Source organism: Leptosomus discolor, chromosome 10 (genome assembly GCF_034619465.1).
Source record: "Leptosomus discolor isolate bLepDis1 chromosome 10, bLepDis1.hap2, whole genome shotgun sequence".
In the NCBI taxonomy this organism is placed as follows: Eukaryota; Metazoa; Chordata; class Aves; order Leptosomiformes; family Leptosomidae; genus Leptosomus; species Leptosomus discolor.
In genome coordinates this window covers 4,340,862-4,364,437 of record NC_141400.1, presented here as the reverse complement: position 1 = coordinate 4,364,437, position 23,576 = coordinate 4,340,862, and the positions used below count along the sequence as shown (strand labels likewise).

Below are 23,576 nucleotides of genomic sequence, written 5' to 3'. Positions count from 1 at the left end.
AAGTCCTAATACTACACACTCTGATTCCATTTAAAATACATGGGCCGCTGCATTAACAGTGGAGTTTAAGCCTGGCTGAGAGGTAAAGCATTATTTCTTCCCGCAGAGCTCCCAGCTGACCTGGAAGTATGATTTATAGATCAGAATTGGGCTCTCAGTGAACCTGTTGAAAATGTAACTAGAACAACTGTGATTTGTCTTCTCGTGTCCAGTGAGGAGGCCCAGAGAGGGACAAACAGAGGAGTCTAACGTTGGCCTGGGTGTACAACTGGGGAAAATAAAAGTCTTTGTTCCATGACTCTGCTATTAGTCTTCCTTGTTAAGATGAATGTGCAAACTGTAACTGGAGTGAACATTGTTATTCAAAAAAGAGTGTTGTGTCTTTTGTGTATAGGCTTATATACTTTAATTTTCTGGGCAGATTTATTCTGAACTTCTCGCATAAGAAGTTACTGTATTAGGTGTTTTTAAAACTGTAGCTACATTTACCATTTATCCATGCATGTCTTAGTATTTGGAGTGTTTCTTCCATTACTGTCCATTTGGAGAGTGCTTGATATATTCTTCATATTAGAGCTGATGGGTGAATATGAAAGGAATACTATGGGCATAATATTGCCTTTGTATGTTAAGAGATGTGTCCCTTTGGAACTGTGGATACGTGAAATACATCCAAGAGATTTGAATTCCAGGAGAAAAGGCTATTTTTATCCTAAACTGTTTAAAAACAGAACAAAGCAGAACAGAACTTGCTGAAGACTAACTTCTACACTTGGGGTTTTTTCGTCATTACTGTATTCATTTAATTTCAAAAAAACCCCAACTTTTGAGTGTACTTGCTGCAGCCCCTTTGCTTTCAGTTGGTTTCTGTATTCTGTTTTTTCAATTAATTTATCACTTTAGAGCAAGAAGAATGACATGGCAAAGCTGTGTCCAAAAATATTTAACAGTCTGCTGTGCTGCAGCTGTACATAATGCCTTGTAAGCATTGTGTTTTCAGTTCTAATTCTTCAGGATCTCCATGAGTTTTGGGGTGGTTTTTTGCTGCTTTAGTACATGGGAGTATTCAATAAATGTGAGTAACAGAAGACTCCTTACTTAGGTCACAAACCTTCTGGATATTTTGGGAGACAGCAAGAGAAGAAACCATGTCAGGTTTTTGCCGAAATACATTCTCCCATGGCTTTTGTGTTTCCTGCGGAAATATTGAAACCTGTGTGGAAGGATTGTGCCAGATCTCATCATGGTAACAGGGCTGGAATTTAAAATCAGCATCTTGAGGCTTTTTTACCTGTGTTCCTTCAGGCCCACGAATGACATCAGAAATGCAAGTGGCAGTATATTTCGTCCTCATGAGATGTATTTTGTATACTTAGCTGAATTTACTTCGCTGTATCTCTTTCCAACTGCTGGTTTTGAAAAACATTTTCAGTGTGAGGGAATTGAATTATGGCAGTTTAGAGACTGGGTTACAAGAAATTGGCTGACAGTAACCACTGGAGAGACTGAAATTATACTTACTGGCTTTGGCAGGATATATGCAGAGAACGACATTTCCTATAAGCTCCCTACTTCTGGTGTGAAAAACTGCAGGTGGAGAAAGAATGTAGGTTGAGATATAATGAGCTGGGGACTCCTTTGAGAAAATCTGGTATCAATGGTGATCATTGCTACTTTTCAATATCAGAGGAGTCTTTTCTCAAGTTTTGCCATTCTGCAGTGTAGTCTGCCAAGACAGTTTAAGGTATTGGCATGCCTTTGAATGTTTGCAAAACGAAGCAGTGATATAATTGTCAATAAGGTTGGTAGTTTGAGTTCTTGTATGAATTCTGTTTCATTCTGTCCTCAACCTGCCATGAGCCAGAATTATCCATTCTTGAGGGGCCCTGGTGAGAAGAGTAGAGCAAGAGAGAAACTTGTGTTTATTACAGGGTTCTGCTGTAAGTCATTTTACTTCAAAATACACCAACCTGATGATGTTGGAGAGTTCACTGTCATGTGTTTTGGGGTATTACAATTAAATGCCTGAGAATTACATGATAGAAAAGTCTTTGGGCATGCTTTCAGCTTTGCATTTGGAAATTCTAGATCTATTTCATATTGTCCGTAGCGTAGGCATCAGGGAAGCTCGAAGTTCAGATTTATAAGACTCAAGAATTTGTTAAAAACACAATATTTAGTATCCTGACTGGCAATTTAGCAACCCAACAGCTTGGTGTTGCTGATAAATAATAGGAAGTGACAACACAGGTATATTTTGCTTTGCTTGCATCGGGTCTGTTGTGCAGATCTTTCGATCCATGAGAAAGGTTGCAGGTTTAATTTTTCATGAGCCTTCTGAAGGCATGGGGGGTTTTTTTCAGTCACGTTTTCAGTCTGGTACACTAACTTATCTGTAATTCTCCGTAACTTTATTCTGTCATTTTATAGACTACTTCTGTCCTGTATATTTTAGTGCTTTGTGGTTCAATGTTGCTTGTGAAGTGCACACGTTAATATGCAGGGCAGGTGCCTTTAAAATTGAGCTGTAGTATCAGTATTGCCTGGCTACCTTTAATAAAGGGAAGTTGCTTTTCAAAAGCCTTGCTGTTTATGGGGAGAGGATTTGAAGACAGCCCACTTCAGCTAATTATTTGCAGCGTGAAAAATAATGTAAGCTTACAATTGCTAAGTTTTGCACCACTCCCAATGTTAGGAGCCCAGGCATTGAATGTAAGCTTCTCTGCAGCTCATTGTTTGACAGAGATACCAATTCTAATTTACAGCATGATTGCCATGTGTAGCATTATTTTAATATACTTACGGCTAAATATTGCTCTTTCCTCAAAGCAATAGAATGACAAATTAGTCAAATCTGGTCCCACTAGTTAAGACAAACAACTGCATGATTTGTTCTTCATGGTTTATTCAAATAGTTTTTTTTTTTTTTTAATTGTTATTACTGGTGACTTAGGACAGGTTATGAGAGTTTAAAATTGTCTCAACACTAAGAGGTATGGGGGAATGTAGGAATATGGAGTGTTTAAAAAAAAAAAACCCACAAAAAACCAAAAAACAAACAAAAAACAAGCAAACCAAAAAGAAAAAAAAACACCAAAAAACCAACCACAAACAGGCCAAACCAAAACAACTTCGCTTCTTGGAAAACAAGTGTGCTTATATGCTTTATCCAAAGGGTGTTTATTTATCTATACAGTAACCTGGAAAGGTCTGGGTTGCATAGGGACTGGATGCTCAGCTAGAACCCAAATGCCCTTGATGACTGATGTGCTGAAGGTGACATGTTAAAAACAAGCGAAAACTAGGAGGATAAATGTACAGTTTTCTATCAACCTTGTACCTTTGTGAACAAACTGATTTGGTGTATTCAGCTCCTAGTCTTGATAATATTTACTATTTCTTAATATTAGTTTAAAAACACCTACGTAAAGAAAAAGAGACTCTGCAGTTAGAGGTTATTACCGAGATGTCACAATGCTCTAAAGTTAAAGGCTGAGATTCAGTAGCTGTGGGTCTTTTGGCACACTGCGTAAATGTGCATATAGAAACAGAGGATGAAGCAAATTCTGTGCAACTGAGTAATCTTAGGAGGATAAAATACAGTAAGATCATGAAGTGACTTTAGTGCATGTAGTGAGATTAAAAAATCAATATGATATTTAAAAGGAAGGCAGTACAATGGCAGGAGAAAAGTGAAGTGATACTTTAGTATGTGTTGAGATGAGGAGGAGAGAGAGGGATCTCAACACATACTAAAGTATCATATATCTATATATATGTCTTCTGCTGGAGGTACTGAGAGTCAACTGGATCTTGTGCTTAGTCTGTCCTGGCATGCCCCCAAAAGGCAGACCTGTGATAATCTGTTAAAAAAAAAATAAATTAGAAGATCACAGAAGTGTAGATAAGCATTTCACTGTCCTCTTGGGAAAGGCGATGCCTAACCTTGTTGAGCTTCTAAGATGGCAGAACACAAAGGACAGTAGGTCATCCTTTAATGGTCTGCTGGTGTGGTCCCTGAGGGAAAGATTAAGATCTGTGAACACACCAAGGGCTCTGAACCTTGATGAAGAAATGAACAGCATGGTGGTGCTTTAGGCAATGGAAGCAAATGTCCCAGTGGTGTCAAGGGCAAAACGAAAGCCTGTTTCTTTGCCTTTTCCCATATCAGATATTTCTTAATATCTTTATCTTGTAACTGATTTTATAACTTGTATAAATTCAAATTTTATCTTTAACTAGCAAAATTGTTATTAGATAGTCAGAGGAGTTAATTGTTGATAGACATCACTAGTAAATCTGCACTGTCCTGAGCTGTGTGGCACCTGCTTGTCATTCAGTATTGGGCTGGCATGTGGAAGAAGTCCAGAAGTTGTATGTGGGAATTAAAATAAGCGTAACTCAACAACTGCGTGGAAATAAATATCCTCAAAAAAAATCTTGTGTTCTGAAATTAGTTTTCCCCAAATGAAGGCAGTAAACATAGACAGGAAGATAGAATACATGTAGTAGGCTCTACAAATTAATAGAAAGTCCTGTTCCTCGTATGTTGTGAAATATGTGAAATCCTTAGAAAATAATATGCAAGTTAATCACATAAGTAAATGCATCTTGCCTTAAAATCACTTTCTCTGTGTTTTCTGGTGCTCTTTTAAGCATAAGATTGCAGAATGGCCCATGTAATTGAGTATTTTACAGGATTGTAGCATCTCTAGTGAGTTGGAGAAGAAAACAGCAGTCTCTGCTCTTTAGTGGCTACATAATAGGTAGTACAGCCTGCCCTGCTTCGCTGTCTCTGGAATAAAGAAGAGCTTTCTTCTTTTTTGTGTCCCTGGGATGTTCTCCTGGGGCCTGTTACTGTGATGTCAGTAATTTTATAGTAGTTATTTCCTTTCTTCGTTATGCCATACAAGCATTACATTGCTTCAGTGGCTCTGCAGTGAGGTTATTGTCACAAAATTTTCCTGGTTTTTATTTTGAACAATAATTTCATTATGAAAGGTCTCCTTGGGAATAGCTTCAGGTTTAACTTGGGTAAGGAGCAGTCTGATTCAAGGAAAAGTGTATTCCTGCATTATTAACAAGACAGATAAAACATAAAGCGTGTAAGCATGGGGGTTTTGTCTAATTTCAGACATGACTGGGCATGCAGTTGTTCCAGTGTTTTCCAGTTAAAGTTGAACAGGAAACTGTATGCCACAAAGCTGAGCAAGGCAGACAACCTAGGATCTGTTAGAGAAGCTTGGGTTGTCTTACGTTGTGCTAGCAAGAACAATTAGGTATGCATTTCAGTTTCTTTTGTTTTTTTTGTCTTGTAAAATTAAAAAAACCCAACCACAACACTTTAAAAAACCCCAACCGGATACATACCAATGTTGCTGTATGTAATTGGTCAATATCGCTATGTTATTCTCCTGACTATAAGCCCAGAAAAAGCCTTATCAGGCAGGATATAAGGCTGTCTAACTCACAGCCTAAAGGCATGTATATCCATATATAACAGCAATGACCTAGTTCAGTGGGACTCTCCTTTCCTTTCCTTTTCTTTTCTTTTTTTTTTTTTAAATGTTGATAGAAATGCTTATGTTCCTGCTATTATTTGTTTCACGAACAGTTTCCAGAAAACCATAGGATTCACATAGTTATGTCTGATGCAATAATTAAGGTGTCTGTTAGCTGACCATGAAGAATTTGCATGTCCCCATGATACTACATAGGCTTGTACGTTAGGTTGTTTCCTCCTTTAGCTTGTCTTGAAATACTGATGTGCCCCAGACTTGTGGGGGAGCACGAGTCACAAAGGAGGAAGAGCCAGAAACAGAAATGCTTTTGAAGAGGAGCTAGGTATGGGATTTTTTTCAGCTGCTAATAGTGACCAGTCTGAACTACTCTGCCAGCCCACTGGCCGTATCCTACACATTTATTTTCTTGTTTCTTTGCCGTCAGAGATATTCTTCCCTACACAGTGGTGTGAAATCCCAAATAGTATGTTCTTGAATTCAGTAGAACGCAAGTTCTTTTTCTTTCTTCTCAAAAATCCTGGTGACTGTATTACAGGTTTCGTGTTTTCACGCTTGATTACGCTGTTCTTCCAGAGCATCTGTGACTCGAGCTGTACAACCTGCTAAGTCTGACCTAATGTCCTGGAACTCTCTAATTGCAGCACTGTCATTTAGATTTTTATGATAATCTGGAAGGGGTAAGGGAGCTCTGCTACTGTTGCTGTATTTCAAATTCGCTCCTTCTCTATTGCCCTATTCATTTGGCATCAATGTATATATGACATTCTTTCTCCTCTCGTTTGGTTGTAAACTCCTTTTTGTCTTTGCATGTTTTACAAATGATTTGTAATTAGTTGCTAAAATTATTTAAATATTTAAATGTTTGTTGTATTTAGCAATCTCAGTGGTTAGGACATTGTACCAAGGAGAGATTAAATAAGTTACTTTTATCTTAGGTGACTACCGTACCAGTGGAAAAAAGATAAATGGCCTTGGTCTAGTAGTAAGTGCTTTTTTGCAACACGTTTTCTAAATATAAGAAGTTCTGTATAGCATCTTGTGCTGTCTTTTTATTTTTTCAAGAAAAAATACTCTGTGTTACTGGATTTCTGACACTAAGCTCTGCAGTCTAGTAAGTTCTGGCTTAAGCTATAAAATATCAGTAGTATCATTTAGAGTAAAAACTGAGCAGAACAAGTTATTTTTTTTCTTTTTTATAAAACAGACCTTAAAAACTGGTAATGATCCAAATGGGAAATTTTATTCCAGTCCTCTTTGGAGTTAAGTAAGAGCATGAGAATCACCTCTAGCTTTTCAAACTCTTTTCTTAATATTGTAAGGATGCAACCAAAATTGAGAGGGATTTGGTTAAATAGGAACCGCACAGTAGATCACAAGGGTTAGGGAGCTGTAGTGTAACATTGAGCTCAATGGATTTATGCCAACTGTATGAGAAAAGGATTTGTTTATAAAGCAACTCCTAATGATGTTGTCAAGAGGTTAGTCCTCTTAAAATATCTTGAAAATTCTTTCTAATATGTGATCGTATAGCATCTACCAAATGCTTATTCTGCCATTCTCTTCTGTAGAGGTGACTGTATATATATTCATTACTAAATTAAAATGACAAAACCCAACTTGCTTCATAAACAAGTCGTTTTGTATAATTTCAATGGAGTGGAATAATAAGGATGATTCTACATACAATGACCTTATAAGATTTTATGAACAGTTTCAGTAGTATAGTTCTGAAACTGCTATTAAATCTATTGGCATTTATACAGCAATGTGATTAGTGGAGGTGTAGGTTGCGATAGTTCTAATCATAATCTTTTTTCTGTATGTATTGTTAGATGTGTACTGATGCTCCCACATATTCTGTATTGTAGCAACTAATCACAAAAATAAGAGACTTGTAAGCCTGTTTAGGAGGTACATACATTAAATATCAGAGCCATAACAGGTTATATTTTCCGTATATGCCATTTTTCTGGCACTCTGACTCCTTGATCAAGTCTGCTTATATATGAGTGTGATTCTGATTTTGTTTGTTTTCTGCTAGGAATGCAGTTCCCTAACATGTATCTGCACTCGTTATTTCTCTGTTTGCTATGTTCAGGAGAAGGTGTTAGCCCTCTGGTTGTTAGCAAGACAATCTATTTGGATGAAATCCCAGTTTAGTGATTAGGAAAAATAAATCACTGCAGATAGCCCTGAATATTTTGGCAGTAAAGCAGCACAAAGGAAGAACTGTCTCTTTGGCGTATCGTTGTCATCCTCTGAAGGAGTTCATATGGTCAGATGACATGGTACCACAAGATATTATGATACTTGTGTTTCCTAAATTGCAGGAAAAAATTTGAGCATCACTTTGTGTTTGGTAAGACCTGTTGTAACACAGTGCTGTTACATCTATACTGACTGTTTATTCTGAGGAGAATTTATGTTTGGGTTTGGTTTTTGGTTTTGTGTGAGATGAGTTTTAGAATGAGGGTATCATTTGTTGTCAGAAGGACTTAATGCCAAGGTAGCAGAGGTGTCACCTTTGAGCATGCTTTTGTGTGTTACAAAAAAACCCGCCAGGAACGGGAGTTCAGTCTTGTCCTGTTGCAGTTTTGGGGTCTGGAGGCTCCTAGCTTGCAGTCATTGAGCAACTGAGGGACAGTCACACTACTTAAATAAGCCAGCGATTTCTGGAATTCCACATGCTCTTCTCTTCATTGGCAAAATTGCTGTCCCAGCTTCAGAGAGCAGCTTCAGCAGTCAAATGTGGAAGCTTCCCAAGCAGATACAGTTTTACAACTGTTCAGAGCACGTACGAACTAAGCTCGTTCCCTAAACACCGCAGTTAAAAGAAGTAACTTATTTTAAAATAAATTCCAACCATTTGTTAAATGTAGCATTTGTGTTCAGAAAAAGCATGTCCTGTTCAAATTCTCAGCAGTTTTCTGTATTAACTTGGAGCTGTGAAACATCATGAATATTATGTATTTTCTCTCCTGTGTTTCTACAGGAGTATTTTGTATATATCTATGGTTACGTATTTACCCTTAACTGTGATTGTTCACCTCCTGTACTAATGACCTTGCCTTTCACAAGCTTTTCACTGCTTCCTCTTTTCCTCATTCAAAAAATGGAAGAAAAAACAAGAGCTAAAATATTCCCTGATTTAATTATTCAAAGAAATTTCTACTCCCATGTTCATCCTAGTTTTCTAGTAACTACACAATAAATTCAGCTTTCATTGGGCTGGTGAAAGTGTTATTAAAGGAATATTCCTTATTCTGTCACAGCTGAGGTATAATCTGTTAGTATGACACAATCCTCCCATAAAAGATTAGCATGTGCACGAATTATTGATGCAGACAATACTATTTGGGTAAATTTCATTATATATATTATCAGAGTTTTAGGGTTTTTTGTTTCTGTGATCTTATAACTGAAACCATCAACTGGGATGCCTTAGAAGTGGCGCTTCATAAAAAGAGCCTCACCTAAGAAGGATGCTTATTTGGCAGTAGTTTGGAGAATACCCACTAGCAGGTCATTCTGTAGTTTTTGAAGTTTTATCCTGGCATTTTTATACATGTGTTCCCATGGGGTTTTCTTCTTTCACTGAGTATTCCCTATGCTATTAACCAGCTTATCTGAGATTCAATATGAAAAGCTCTGTCTTACATTTTTGCTATGAACTTTCTTTTTTAGCCAGTTACTCTGCTAACCACTCTCCAAGGGTTTTTTTCATGTTTAAAAGTGGAGCCCACTATGACATAAAAATCAAAAACCTAATATAAACCCCTATTGGATATGATTTAAATATTTTCTCATATTTCAGGTACAAAGTAAAACTGTTCCAACAGTTGCTAGTTACTCTTTTGGTTTTGCTTTAAAATGAAAATATGACTTCTGTGCACCCTGTCCCTGCCTTCTGCTGTGGCAGAGTAGCAACTTGACAGAACAACATGAAGAACTTCGTGTGACACCTTTCCGCAGCCTAGCAGGCTGTAATAGCCGTATAGTATTTTATCTTGTGTAAGTGTATCTTCCTTCTCTGATGGAGAAGTCCCCATTTATGCAGACTGGATGCATTTTACATCATTGTTGATGTGGTATGGATTAATTTTAAACTCTGTGGGTAAATGCATATATATATATTGGAGCTCCTGTGTATATGAGTGCTGGAATCTATCTCAGTTCTTTGTTTTCCCCTACTGCAGCTGTGAAAAAGCAGCGAGCAACGTTATTGCGGTGAGTCCCTTTGCCAGGGTAGTGATGGTAAACAGAGGAGTTGACAGGGCAGCTTCAGGGCAATTACCTCTGCATCTCCATTTATTTCAAATGTTTTTTTACCAGAATCTTGAGGATCCTTGTGAATGTTTTGGGACTTTTTTTTGGTGCCCCTTCATATATTCATCATCTAGGTCCTGGAAAAACCTTTGTAAACATTTGTGTAATTTCCTAACTTCTTTTTAAAGGCAGGCTGAGTGTGAACGATTGCTTTAGAGGAAAGCATTAAAATTTCTCCTGGCTGTAGTCAATGTGTGTTTGCAGGGTATGCTGAGTATGTCTTTTGTTTACCTTTCACCACCTCCACAGACCAGAACAGACCAGAGTTAGACAGCTTTCAACCCACAAGAACAGTAGTCAAAACAATTTTGAAGTAGGGAGGTAAAGAGAAATTATTGTTCTTTACACGAAGCTGTAAATACAACAGTAGCTTATTAACTCTTATCATTTCCAGCCTCATTTTATTGTTCTTTTTACAAAATTAAACAAATTATCAGAGTGCCAAGACCACGTTCTTAACGTGGAAGGGGACAAATGACAACTGGAACTGCCAAATTAAAAGCACTTTGACATTAGTGTACATTTAAAATACCATGAAAAGCACCAGGCTTCTCACATAAAAGTTTATCGGGTTGTTACAGCTGCTAAAAAAAGGAATAGTGATTTTTGAATAAATTTAGTTTCTCAGCAACTTGGATCTTATGGCTTAGTTGGCCATGCCTAAGTAAAAGGGCAGACTCCGACCTAAGAAAAGGGTTATCAGCCAGGTAGGGCATTGCTGATTTTAATCTCAGACTGAGAGATGGCTGCATATTGGCGTTTGCAAATGTTCTTGTGCTGGTTTGCATGTACTTTGACGAATCAATATTTATTCTTCAACAAGCATGTCTGGTGCTAAACAGAGTTAAAGGTTTTTCCAGTAATATCTTCAGGATTTGGTGAGATTTTGATGGCCCAGTGACAAAAAACATTGTGTTTTTGGATGTTCAAGTGCAGCTGTACTATTGCTCAGAAAGAAATAATAAAATCGTACGTAACTTAGAATAAAATATATTGGTGGATTCCTTAGAGATTGCTATTAATTAATCCTAAACATACACAGTTGGTAGATTTATTAGTGTAATGGATGAGAGTTGCTGGAAAATTATTTTATTGGGCCTTATTTTCTTTGTAAGATCAATTTAAAAGCAAGAGGAAAGTTTCTGGACTTTCAGCAGTTTTAAGCAGATTATGATGATAAAGCTTTGTTTTAACCATTCGCAAATATTATTAGTCTCCTGTCTGATCATGTAGTTGAAGTTTAATTTAATTTTTCTGTGTTCAGTGAGTGCAGCTGAAAAAGAACAAAATCAATTAAAGAGTGGCTTACTTCTGTGAATACAAGCGGTAGCTCTGTTTAGTTTTAAGGAAGTGAATCAGCATCCAAGATGTCCATCTTTACAACATGTGTATATTTAAAATATAGGGCTTAGAAATAAAAGATGTTACTGCACTTTACTGAACTTAAATTGCTCAGTTCTACCCTTTTCTTTTTGACCTAGTTGTTGCTCTCCCTTGCAGCTAGTGTGTTTTGCTTTGTAGTCCTGTATAGTTGGCAATCCCATCTGGGTTTTTTCCTGCTGTTAAGTATTATACCTCTAGGCAGGGGACTAGTTCCCGCTCATCCCAGCCCTTGTATCGCTTCCTTCAAGTTCCCAGTTTGGTTTCCAGTCCTTTTAATAAATCTAAGAGACTGGCCAAACTTTACTATAGTAAATAAACTGGGGGTGAGATTTTTAATCTTACTCTTTACATGTATTGTGTGTGTGTACTTCCGATGTTTCTATGGAATACTGACTGCATCATCTTTAACACGGGAATGAGTTGGCAGGACGAGCCATGCTTTGCCAGCTTGACTGACCATCTGGTTCAGTGGCAACAGGGAAATGGAATAGCATTCAAACAAGGAATTGGTGAAATAAGCAGCTGACAGCACCGGGATACCTGGGATCCTCAGTGGCTCTCTTACGTTCCAGGGCAGGGAGTTTCTTCTGGCCTGTGAGACCAGTCTGGAAACTAGCTGAAGTAATTGTGCTGAAGCAGTTGTGGACTGCAGAGGAGGAGGGAGGAGATGCAGCGTGAAGCTGCTAAGACCCTTGAAGGCAGGGATGGAGGTTTTCATCTAATAGAGCAGAGCTGAGATAGGGAGTGCGGACAGCAGTGGTCAAGGGAGGAGGTGAAACAGCTGGGATTTCGGTAACTGTGCTCTGGACAAGCTAGTTCAGTTTTCAAGCAGTGGTTGCTCATTCCGAATGATTGCCTTCTCACTTCATACTAAATCGTGTTATCCATAATTTATTTGTACATAAACCTTGAAGATGGATGCAGTGTTAATACTCTGGGAGAAGTAGTAAATTGCAGAACTGTGTTTGAGCGCAGACTTTAGCACAAGTTAAATCAGTTACAGTAGAGCGTTCATCCTAGCCAGAGACTGTAGTAGAAGTTCTGGAGTGGATTTATGGCACAAAATCAACCAAACAACAAAACCCAGCAGCAGCAGAAACATTGCAAAGAGTGAAAAATCTTCTTTTTGGAATATTGCTGGGAAATTACACAAAGTTAAAAATAATTCTTACTGAGCAGCTGCTATTACTGTTTCATTGTGTTATAAAATTGTACTATATTTTTTCCATCTGGTAGTCTGCTGGTTTTATGGTTGTATATCCTTTTGGATAAATCAGATGAATTTAAAGAAAACAGTAGAACAAGCTAAAACAGCCCAGCATGTTTTCAGTCAGAAATCAAAAGCTGTCAGGAAGATGTAGAAACAGGATGCCTAAGCTTCTGTTCAGTTAGCTGTTAAAGACAAGAAGACAGAACCAATGAACTGTATTAATGTATAAATGGAAAATTAAAAACTCAGACCAACTAAGAGTAGATGAATCTGTTATTGTAAACTAATTATTAGTAAGGTGTTCTCATTGGCAAGCCACAATAAGTCTGCGTGGATTAGGAGCTGTTTCCCATTTCAGATGTACTCTACGCAACTGATGAATTCTCTAGGTTGTTGCATAGCAGCCTGTTCTAATGTGTATGTTTTTATGCTTTCACAACTAAAACAGTATGTTTTAGGAAGCCACATGCATTGCCAGTGACATCTATTTCTGGAGAAGAAACAAAACTACTACATTAGCAGTTCACTTCAAATTCTGCTTGTTTTTTCATTTCAGAGTGCTGTTGTTTAGTGTTTGCCTAATATGATGAAGATGTTTGTGCTAACCTCTGCATACGCCACAGCTCTCAAGGTTTAATGTGGTTTTCTGAGGAGCTATGACTTCAAACCACTGCGGTTCTTCATGGCATCACTGAGCTTCTTCCATACTTTCCTTTTCTGATAGTTATGTTGCTTTTTAGCTCATGACACTAAACAGATGTGGTGACTCAATAATTCCATGAAGACAGTATTTTAAGACGCCGCCTCAAATATGTGCTTGTATTACAAAATAAATATTGACCATTTTTAACATTGACACAGTTGGTTGGTTAGCTTTTCTTTGATTACATTAAAGGTAACGTATTTGTGACTCTTTGGCTAGAAAGACTTTTGCGCTTGTTTCTGAACAACAACAACAACAGAACTGTTTGGCCTGTAGAAATTCTTGGTCACCTATTTTATATGCATCATTTTTATAATTACTGTCACTAACATACAATGAGTTTTCAAACTTCTGGCTTAACCTGAAAGGGAGTTCAGATTTAAATCTGATCTATGTGGTATGATCACTTCATACACCACAGAAGTGCTGGATTTTCTGGATAAGATTCTGTGCCCGGTACAGAAAACTGTGCATTAATCAAATGTGAATCATCGTTAGTGGATGCAGGGTTACAGGTTGTGAGGGTGGTGGTATGTAAAGGAGTCCTCTTACTTTGTTAGTTGTGAGGGTAAGTAAAATGGTCGTTTAGAACATCCAGTATTCTGCTAAAAAGGGAACATAAAAATAACTACATCATCTTTGGCCTTCAGAAGGCTTTGAATTATTAAGAATTATTTATCTTTCCATTTGGTCTGCTTCTTAATGATGCACCTGTGGTTATATATTTACACTCAGGCTCTGTGTTGGTAAAGTGCTCTGTTAATGAGGATAAATGTTACTTAAGTGCCTGTAAGTGAAATAAATATTCTCCTTAGTACACCTGCATGAAGATTACCCACCCTACATCCACTTAAATGCTTCTACTAGATTAGAATCAGAGTGTAGCTTCATTCTATGTTATTTCTGTTGCTGTTTGTTTTTCCAGCGTGTTTGCTTTATTTATTCTTGTGGTGCTAGCATTATTTGAAGTTTCTAGGCAACCTGTCACCATCTGCTATTATAAAGTATGCTGGGATTTAGTTGCTAGGTGTTGAAGTTTGTCATCTTACTCATATGACCCTGATGTTTTTCAGATGTTTCTTTTCCTGTACGTGGTACCTCCACGGCAAATATGCACTTTAACAACAGTGGAAAAGATTCTGCATTATTTCCGCTTGACTGAGAAAGGCTTAGAAAGCCCTATTTGTTTTACAGATTACATCTATGACCCCTTTTGATATACTTTGTATATACTCAACCAGAACAGCATTTCTTTCACCTTAGCCACTACTTTGCAGTGTTTACACTAAAGCCAGACAGCGTTATGGTTCCTTTAAATTTGATGCTAATTATGCTCTTTTTTTTTTTTAAAGTGGACAGGGAATTTAAATGTTTCCTGAGACAGTTTCTCCTCTCTCTTATTTTCACTTGACTACTTATTTACTTGTGTTCCTGCTCCCGATAGAAGTGCAGTGTTTGTACTATCGATTTCCTTGTTTCTTTACACATTTTTTGAAAGGCTGCCAGCCAATTGGTTAATTAAAAAAAATAGAATTCAGTGCTGTTTCTGTTCTTGGTTCTTTTAGATTTAAATAGAAATTAATATTTTGAAGTTGGAAAACATATTGTATTAGATCTCTTTATAGTAGTGCAGTGTATTCAGAGTTATTCCTGTTAATTTTTCTGTTAGTATGCCTCATCAGTCAAGTGTTTACTTCGATACATTTATTTTTTTATACATTTGACCTAGTTCTAATCAGCCGTTTCTGCTGTAATTCACAAGATAAATCCTAAGCACAGCTGAAATGACTTGTTAGGATTCTATCTGAAGAACTTCACTTTCTCTGCCACAACCTTTTTTATACTATTCAGTACCTACATATGATGCTTCATATCATAAGCATTGGACTATTGTTTGTAGGTGGTCCTTGATTCTGAATTTCTTCTGTCCTTCCAGTGAGCATGCAGCCTGCATTCAAAGTGTAATAGGTGGTTCTTGTGCAGAACTTGCTGTGTTTGCAAGCAGTTCGTGCTCTTTGCACAATCTAGTGAGAGGTACTTAAACAGCATAAGAGAATTTAAGTGAATACATAGAGGTATTTGCAGATTTGATCACAGCTCTTTACAGTCCTATATTATGCTTAAGTTCTACCGGTGAGAATGGTGATGCTGAGAGCACAGGAGTACTTCAAAGATCCGAGGCTGCATCTGAGAATCGAATCTTTATTGCTGGCGTTTGGGGATTAGCAGGGGGAGGGGCAAGCTTTTAACCTATAAAGACGCTAGCAGTTAATTTCTAATAGTTGAGACCTCTGGCAAGAAAATTTTTAAAGATCAAACCATATTCATGTATTTTCCTGCTTTACAGTTACATGGAAACGATGGAGGAAGTTTTTGTGGCAATCTGGCTTTGCCGTCACCTTCTTTCTTATGTATCATTCAGTCCCACTGATGTGAATTTGACACGTTTGGTGCGAGGTACTGGCCAGCAGTATGTGATCTTTGCTTATGGCTCTTTTCAGTAATCAAGGCATATCGTCTGTTAATTTTAAAATCATCGTACAGTTGCTAAGAATAGGCATTCATGCTGTACCATAGTCACAGATATAGCTAGACACATTTTAGAAGTTGGTTTCAAGAAAAGAAATAACCTTCTTAAAGTCTTTATGCCTTTAAGCAACATAATACATCTATTCAATGCTTGTGAAGAAATGCTGCTTATTTCAAGAAGTGATATTTAACATGAGTATAGAAAGGCATTCTGAGGTGGATGGTTAACTGCTAAAAATACAAGCTGTTTTTCATGTACAATTCTCTAACTTCTGTCAGTAATCTTTTCTCAAAATCAGTACATCAGAAGCAAACCCCCACACAATTTCATTACTGATTCCCTTGCAATTCATTACTACTTTCAGCTATACATTTAGCATCACAGAACAGATTTGTTTGATCCAGAACCGTAAAAGTGAACTACTACAGCAGGAAAGCCAGCATTTCTTTTTAGAAGAGCATCAGTACCCGAGAACACACGATTTCTTACCTGAAAGCTTTTGGTTTACCTGCAGAAAATGTGTCTTCTTAGCCTTAAAAAGTAGGCAAGCCTCTCACTAGCGCTAGTGTTACTCCAAAAGAAGGTATAATAGGTCCTTTATATTGTAATTTTCACTGTTTATATGCAAGAAGTGTGCTGGGTCTGCTCACGTAGGAATAAATAAATAAAAAAAAAAGGCAGTACAAACTGAACAGCAGCTACCATATGAAAGTAAAAGACCTCTAGTGGCCATAACCTGAAGTTAAAGAAGGCTGCCCGTCTCTAAGTGGTAGACAAAATGGTTGGGTACGACAAACTGCAGCTAATACTTCGGTAATGTGTACCTTTGTCGCCTTTCTGATGTAACAGAAGTATGGCCTGGAGTTAAACAGAGAATCTGATCAGGACCAGATGGAAATTAAATTCTGGTCAGAGGGGCTGGTGAGTCCCTTGTACCAATTCTAAACCAGTGTGATGAAAAGATCCAAGTAAATCTAGGGAATTATTTTGCATGCTCATCTAATTCATAGTCTCTTATTTTAATAAAATCAAAGCATTTAAAACAGGTTCACTTTTAAAACAATAATTAAAACTTCAGCAAATTAAAAGGCATCAATAAGGAGGATTCTTCACTGTCTTAAAGGAAAAGTGCAAATTATTAAGCTCGAGAGAGAAATAACCTTGTGACTTTGAGTAATTTACAGTGGAAACCTAGGATTGTAAATCGTTTTATATGTTTCAGAATTTCTACTTTAGGAATTGAGACAAATATTTCCTTTTGAGGAAGTTGGAAAGAAGTTTTGGGAGATTAAAATAATAGTATCCTATAGAAGTTTTATGGAGTTCTGTAATACCTACTTAAATGCCTGCAGGATGTAAAAAATATCCTTCCTTGCAATATTTCTTCCTGTGAAAAGCCTATGGTTTTTAGAATGATTAGAAAATTTTGATGCTAATATATTTTCTTCCTACAAATTCCTAAGGGAAGAATCTTAGGCAACGTCACATGCCTTTTAAGAGTCTTAAGGTAATATTGAGTTGTACTTTATATAGAAAGTTCTCTTGTCACAACGTGTGTTTCCATGCGGTGTTTCATAAACGATGCAACTTTCTCTCAGAGCCTGCCCCTTGCCAGGGTAGCTCTTGAATTAACCTGTTTGAGTTTGTAGTATGTTTCTTTCATCTGGGCTTGCTACAGCTTGAGTATTATTTAATTTTTACATACATAAAAGGATTTACCAGGCATTTAGAGCGGTTCAACTTTAGAAAGAATACAATCCAGTATCTTAAGTGATGTGCATGTGTTGATTTCTGTCTGGTTTTCTTTCAGAGTCATTTTGTGGCATGCATGACAGCAATCTTAAACCAGATGAACAACCAGCATTACTCAGTTTACATTGAAACTTTTCAGACAAGTTCAGAACTAGTGGTGAGTACAAAATAGTCATGGAGGTGATAAATAATTGAGTATTTTATTTCCTGTGAAAAATCAGTAGTATTGTTTTGGAGTATCTTGTCTGATTCTTCCTAGAATGACGTCTGTTTCTGTACCTTTTCTGACTCCATGTCATTGTGTTGCCTCCCTCTTCTAATGGTGACCTTGGGCAATACTGTAATCACAAATTTGGAAAGGCATACATGTCACTGTTGTTCATTCTAGCACCGAGGTGGTAATGTAATAATCAGGAGTAAGTCATGGGATATTTGTGTTATACTGTTCTGAGGAGGAAAAAAAAACCTAACACAACAAAACCGTTACAAACCCAACCCTCAACTAGTTGAACCCTCCCTCCCCACTTCGCACATGGTGATCCATTTCCACTTCTCATTTTCACTACTGAGTCTACTCCTGGTCCAGATAATGTTGTGTATTAAATGCAGTAAACGCCTCATTCTTGCAATGCATTGTTTTATGCCAGTTGTTTCTGGCATAATTTAACGATACTTGGGGTCTGTTGTAGTTTGTACCAGTGGTCACTCTGTTCTAGAAGGTTTCAGTAGTCCTATGTCTGTCCTTTTGTACTCCTGACATAACTCTGAAATAAGTCTGGGTATTGGCAAAAGTTTTGATTACACTGTCTAGTGTTTGCCCATGGAGGTAATATTTTCAGTTGGCAAGATTTGTCAATTTTCCTTTCTTTCTTCAAGTCAGAGTGGTGCCATAACTGGAATGCTAACAGGTCGAGTCTTGGGTAGCTTTTGCAATTCTTCACATGCTTTAGTTTATTTGGAAATATAACGGTATTTTAACATAATTTCAGCTTCCAAGCAGACTTGGTCCTAGAAGTTTTATTAATCCTTAAACTACTTCAACAGTTCTACAGAGATAAAAAAAAAGACATCATTATATTCAGTTGGTTTTGCTGTTTTTAAAGGCATTGGTTTCTTGTCTTCTCATTTTTTTTCTATACCATAAGTATATGTCAGTGAAGATGACAAAGATTTGTTCCAGTAGGGCTTTCAAGAGATATTGTTGACTTTGTTTTCTGTAAGTAGCATGACAAGAAAGAGTAAAAACTTTCCAGAGAGCTGCTTGTGAGGTTTTGGTAATAAATGATGACAGCTTGCTAGTCTCATGGACTTCTAGGTGACTTGCTCAGAAGTTCAGGGGTAAAAACACATGTATGTGCTATAAATGGAATAGACCTGAGCCGATTATGTTCGGTTTATTGTAAAGTGATCTCCAAATACTTCTAGGAAAAGTAGTGCTTGTTTTGTCTGAAACTTTCTGACAGAGCCTTCAGTATTTAATCTAGAATATTAAATTTGGGCTAAATGGACTAAATAAAAAATCCTGTATTTTTCAAATCAATTCATTGTTTATGCATGGGGAGACTGTTTTGGTAATCAATAAAAAATTCAACAGCTTTATTCCAAAGTACCATAACTTTTTCTTTCCATTCATTTATGGCTTATCTTTTCTTAAGAGCCTCATGGTATGACTTTTAGCTTTCATTTGGCATCTGAGACTGCTGTTTTACAGGCTTTCCGTTCTAATCTTGGGCTTACTGATATCACCAGGAGTTTTTCCATTGACTTCTCTGGGAGCAAAGTGCAGCCCTCCCTGTTCTTTAGTCACAGCAGGAACACTTAAACTTTGTGTTACACGGTTGCAGACTTACTGTATTTTGTTGTTCTAGGACTTCTTGATGGAAACATTCATAATGTTCAAAGATCTCATTGGAAAGAACGTTTACCCTTCAGACTGGATGGCAATGAGCATGGTGCAGAACAGGTAAAACGGGGCTGGAGGGTCAGTGCTCATGTTCCATGTGCTTGTGAAAAGTGAATTCATTTCCTGTCTTAGAAAAAGTTTTGACGTGTGGTCTAAGATGATTCTATCGTTCCAGTTTGCTGAATGTCAGAAGGTCGTCATATGAAATAATTTGCAGACAATACATTAAATAGCTGCCTCTGCTTTAAGTTCGCTTACAATGGAAAGGAAAAAAATGTATTTAACAGTAAAGTGGAAGTACGTAGTTGGTCTCCATGTTGACAGTCAACAGAAGCCAAACTTTAAAAGGCCTCTTGAACCTTAAATACACCATTTCTGCACAGGGTTAGAATGTCCTCACTAATACGTCAGCAAGTTCATTGTGACGCAAGATTTATCAAATTCAATTTTCTTTCCCAAACCGGTACGTTGCTTGGATTGCTAAAAGGTCTGATGATAAAGACCAAACCTTTGAGCACAACATGCTGTTTGTAGGAGGAGGTTGGGTCCACGGTGCTTACATCATTGAGGAAATGTATTGCTATACTATAGATCATTTGGGGTATCATCATGATTGATTACTTCAAACTCAGGTATATTGCCTCTGTAGATCAAGATGGCATCCAAGCAAAAGTTTGTATAATCACATTTATCCTACTCCCTATTGTTTGCTCTATGAAAGCTTGCTGTTAATAAGAAACCTTTGAAAACTCTTATGTTATACAACTGACTGGAGGAAATATCTTGTTGACATAAACTGCAGATTGTACACCTTTACTCACAGCTATAATCTGTCTGTTTCGGTGTCACCATAAATGATGGTGGGATTAACAAAGTATTGCTTGATCTCTGATAGGCCACAGGACCGCTGTTGTCTTGGTGTTAGGATTGCAAGTAGCATAAGCAAAATTTTGCACCTCATAGATTTTGCTGCCACATGAGCTCTTTTCAGTTTATCATTTCCATGTTGTGGGATACTGAATTGGAAAGAAAAGGAGTCATCTTTGTGCACCTCCACCATTGATAATGGGTTTAGACAGCTTCGGCCAGCATATTACAGATGGGTTCCTTCAGACTATCTTTGAAATATTGCTTATTTGAAGAGGAAGGAAATGTTCTTCCCTTGAGGTGTGAGTTTTGTTGTTTATTATGGGCATCGGTTAGAAATGAATATTTTTGGCAACAAGGAAAGACTAGTATATGGGGTACAGGATGGGCTATGTGAGGATTTATTTCCTCATAATTGTTCCTAGCTGTTATGGACTACTGAATTTTCTCTTTTTGTGTCTCTTATCTGTAAGAGAGGAAAGCAAGAGAGTTGGACTGAGAATGCAAAGTAAAACACATGGCTTCTCTAAACAAAGTTAGTTCGTTTGATTTTTTTATTTATGGAACTTGTCGGTGAGGAAGAGTCTTCTCAAAATTTGAACACAGAGGTTTTACAAGTATATGTAGAAGAAATAGAACAAAAAAATAGCTGTGGGCATGTGACCACCTTACCTTGTGGATTTTTTTTTATTATTATTTGTTGGATATCCTCCTCTTCATATTTAGTGGAAATCATGGCTAAAAATATCACTGAAAGGGATCTGGATTTGGAGAAAAAAAAAAGTCACTTAATTTACATTTTTTATTTATTTGGATGTTACCTTCAGGGCTGAACGAATTTTTGTTTCTTGTTCTCAAAAGAAACACTGTGAGTTTATATGCTGCGTTGGTTTATGAAATGAAGATGCCTTCTTCTTTTTTTTTTTTTTTCTGAGCAGGACTTGTGTTGGTGACGTAGATTTTGATGACCTTTACTATCATTATTTCAGTTTTGTACAAATTGCAGTAACAATGAGTTTTCTAGAAGTCACAGAGAGACTAGTCCAAGAATTCAGTCTCAAAGGTGCGTAGGTTCCAGTTAACTGAGGAGTCCACAGATGCTGTTTGTTCGAAGTGTTACAGTTATGTAATTTTACTTTTCCAGTTTCATAATGTTGAAAAGGAGAGAACAGAGGGTACTTAGTAAAGTCAGTAATCTGCTGGGAGCGTTTGGTCTTAAGGACAAGATTTGCTAAGAAAGCTTACAGTGTTACATTGAATTTTGATATTGGATGCATTTTTGTCTAGGATTTGAATGGAATGATGGTAAATGAGAACGTTTTCTTAATTGGGTTCCATGATTCAAAGTGAGGGTTATGGTTCTAGTGGGTAGTGACGATGGCAGTGAGGCCTCAGGTGCCTCAGCCTCACTGTCTGTCACTCATGTACACTGATGTGCATGGAGGGAGTTCTCTAACCCCCTTTCTGAGGTGGGCAGACACATATATGCTGGTGGGTATGTTCGTTCCAGGTGAGATTTTTGTAAATGATAGTAGTTTCATCTCATGTGTTTCTCTGGGTCGGTCTTTGGCCCATAAAGGTGAAGTCTAATTCAGTGCACATTCTTCTGGTGCTGCTGCGGCAATTTGCAATAATTTTTGATGTAGCAAGGATTAGTCGTAAAAAGTATCAGCTTAGTACTAAAGTCACCTAATGGTCTTCTGTTGTAAGTGATCATATCAAACCTTTCATGGTAAAACTGTTTCTCTTATCTAGAAAATCCTATTTAACATCCTCATTAGTCACAAGTATAGGAAATGTTTTTATTCTGTGGGGACGGGGGGAAGAGTCAGTCCTTGTTCAGAGAACACGGCTTTGGGGCTGGGGGTTTCACCTGGTGCTATCTGCATTGCCTCAGCTACTGCCAGTAGACATTCGTTTGTGGTACGGTGCCTTTGTTGATAACGCCTCCTAACGACTCTGAACTGTGCGAGACAATTTGGTCCAGGTAGGCTTTGTTGCTCTAAACCTTTTCCTTTGTTGGACAAGTCAAATGAAAATATTCAAAGAAAAAAAGTCAGCATTAGGAAAATAAAAAAGTTTAGAAGCTATTTAACAGCGCTTCTGTAAACACATTGCTTACCGAAATTGACTTGGCACTGTTTATACGCTTTGATTATGTTGCTGTTCCCAAGATTATATAAGGAAATGAGTTATTGATCTTACTTTCATGTCTTAATTTTATGTTATATCAACAACTGGGAGGGGGGATTTTTGTTATCGTTCTTAATAGAAATTTGGGGTTGGTTTTATTTGTTTGTGGTTTTTTTTGAGGGGGTGAGTGTTCCATGAAATAAATTGAAGACTAATTTAGATTTGTAGATTTGTCTTATTAACATGCTTTACTCCAAATCAGAGAAGTAGCAGGGAAAAAGTAACAGGGGATCAGGCTGGGTTCTCTTATAATAACAATGGGAGAATAAAATAAAATTAGATTAAATTAAAAAACACCACAAAAAATAATAATTAAAAAAAAAACCAAAAAACCAAAAAAAAAACGACAGGAGGCTACTGGTCTACCACACAGACCTTTATACACCCTGAAGGAGGCATTTTACCTTAAGAGTCTTCGCTTTCTGAATTTGCAAAAATGTTATTTACAGGCTGTAAGGCACGTCTGTTGTGTAACATAGCCAATGGCAGAATGCAGTCGGCACTTCTTCCCCACGGGCATTCAGCAAAGCCTGACAGTCTCCCTCAGATGATCTCTTGTATTTTATACCTAGCAAGGAAAGTGGGCATTGGAGGAGGTTTGCTGTAGGATATACTGCAGTACAGAAACATAAAATCAAGAATGTGTTTATGTGGAGGGAGAGGAAAGGGAAGAGCATAACTAGCACTGCAAGCCTGGTCCTGTTTGTGGATAAAAGGTGTTTCTAATGAGCACAACACTCCAATTCCTCTTACACGTTAAGACAGGGCATGTATGGTATCAGGGATATTTCTACAGAGTGCTAGATGGCTGGCATAGACGGAGAAAAGAATGAGGGAATGACTTCTTTTAAGGTCCGAAGGAAGGGAGAATGGACACATCCATGTCCAGGAGAAACGGGTAGGCGAGTTGAATGAATGAGAATAGAAGCTTAATTGACTAAACATACTTAGTCAAGCTTTGCCTGGATTAGAGTGGAATTATTTAACTCAGATTACTTTGAATCACTGTTACAAATAACGTGCTGTTTTCTCTCAAATCATGTTCTGATTCCCAAAGCCCAGTTGAAGGAGGCTGAGGCTGCGTATGCTAGTCCCAGTGGACTGGGAGTATTCTATCAGCAACTGAGAATCAAAAAGGGGAATGAACTACGTTGTTTGGGGTTTTGGTTTTTTTCTTACATTAACAG

The 23,576-nt window shown here is 37.4% G+C and overlaps 1 protein-coding gene across 1 annotated transcript in view; it reads left to right on the top strand.

Moving 5' to 3' along the window:
* DOCK2 (dedicator of cytokinesis 2) overlaps positions 1-23,576 on the top strand; it is a 197,169-nt gene that overhangs the window by 100,275 nt on the left and 73,318 nt on the right. Inside the window, exons 28-29 of the mRNA XM_086470823.1 lie at positions 17,485-17,583; positions 19,295-19,389. Of these exons, the coding sequence (XP_086326949.1) occupies positions 17,485-17,583; positions 19,295-19,389 (194 nt within the window). The remainder of the gene's footprint in view (positions 1-17,484; positions 17,584-19,294; positions 19,390-23,576) is intronic.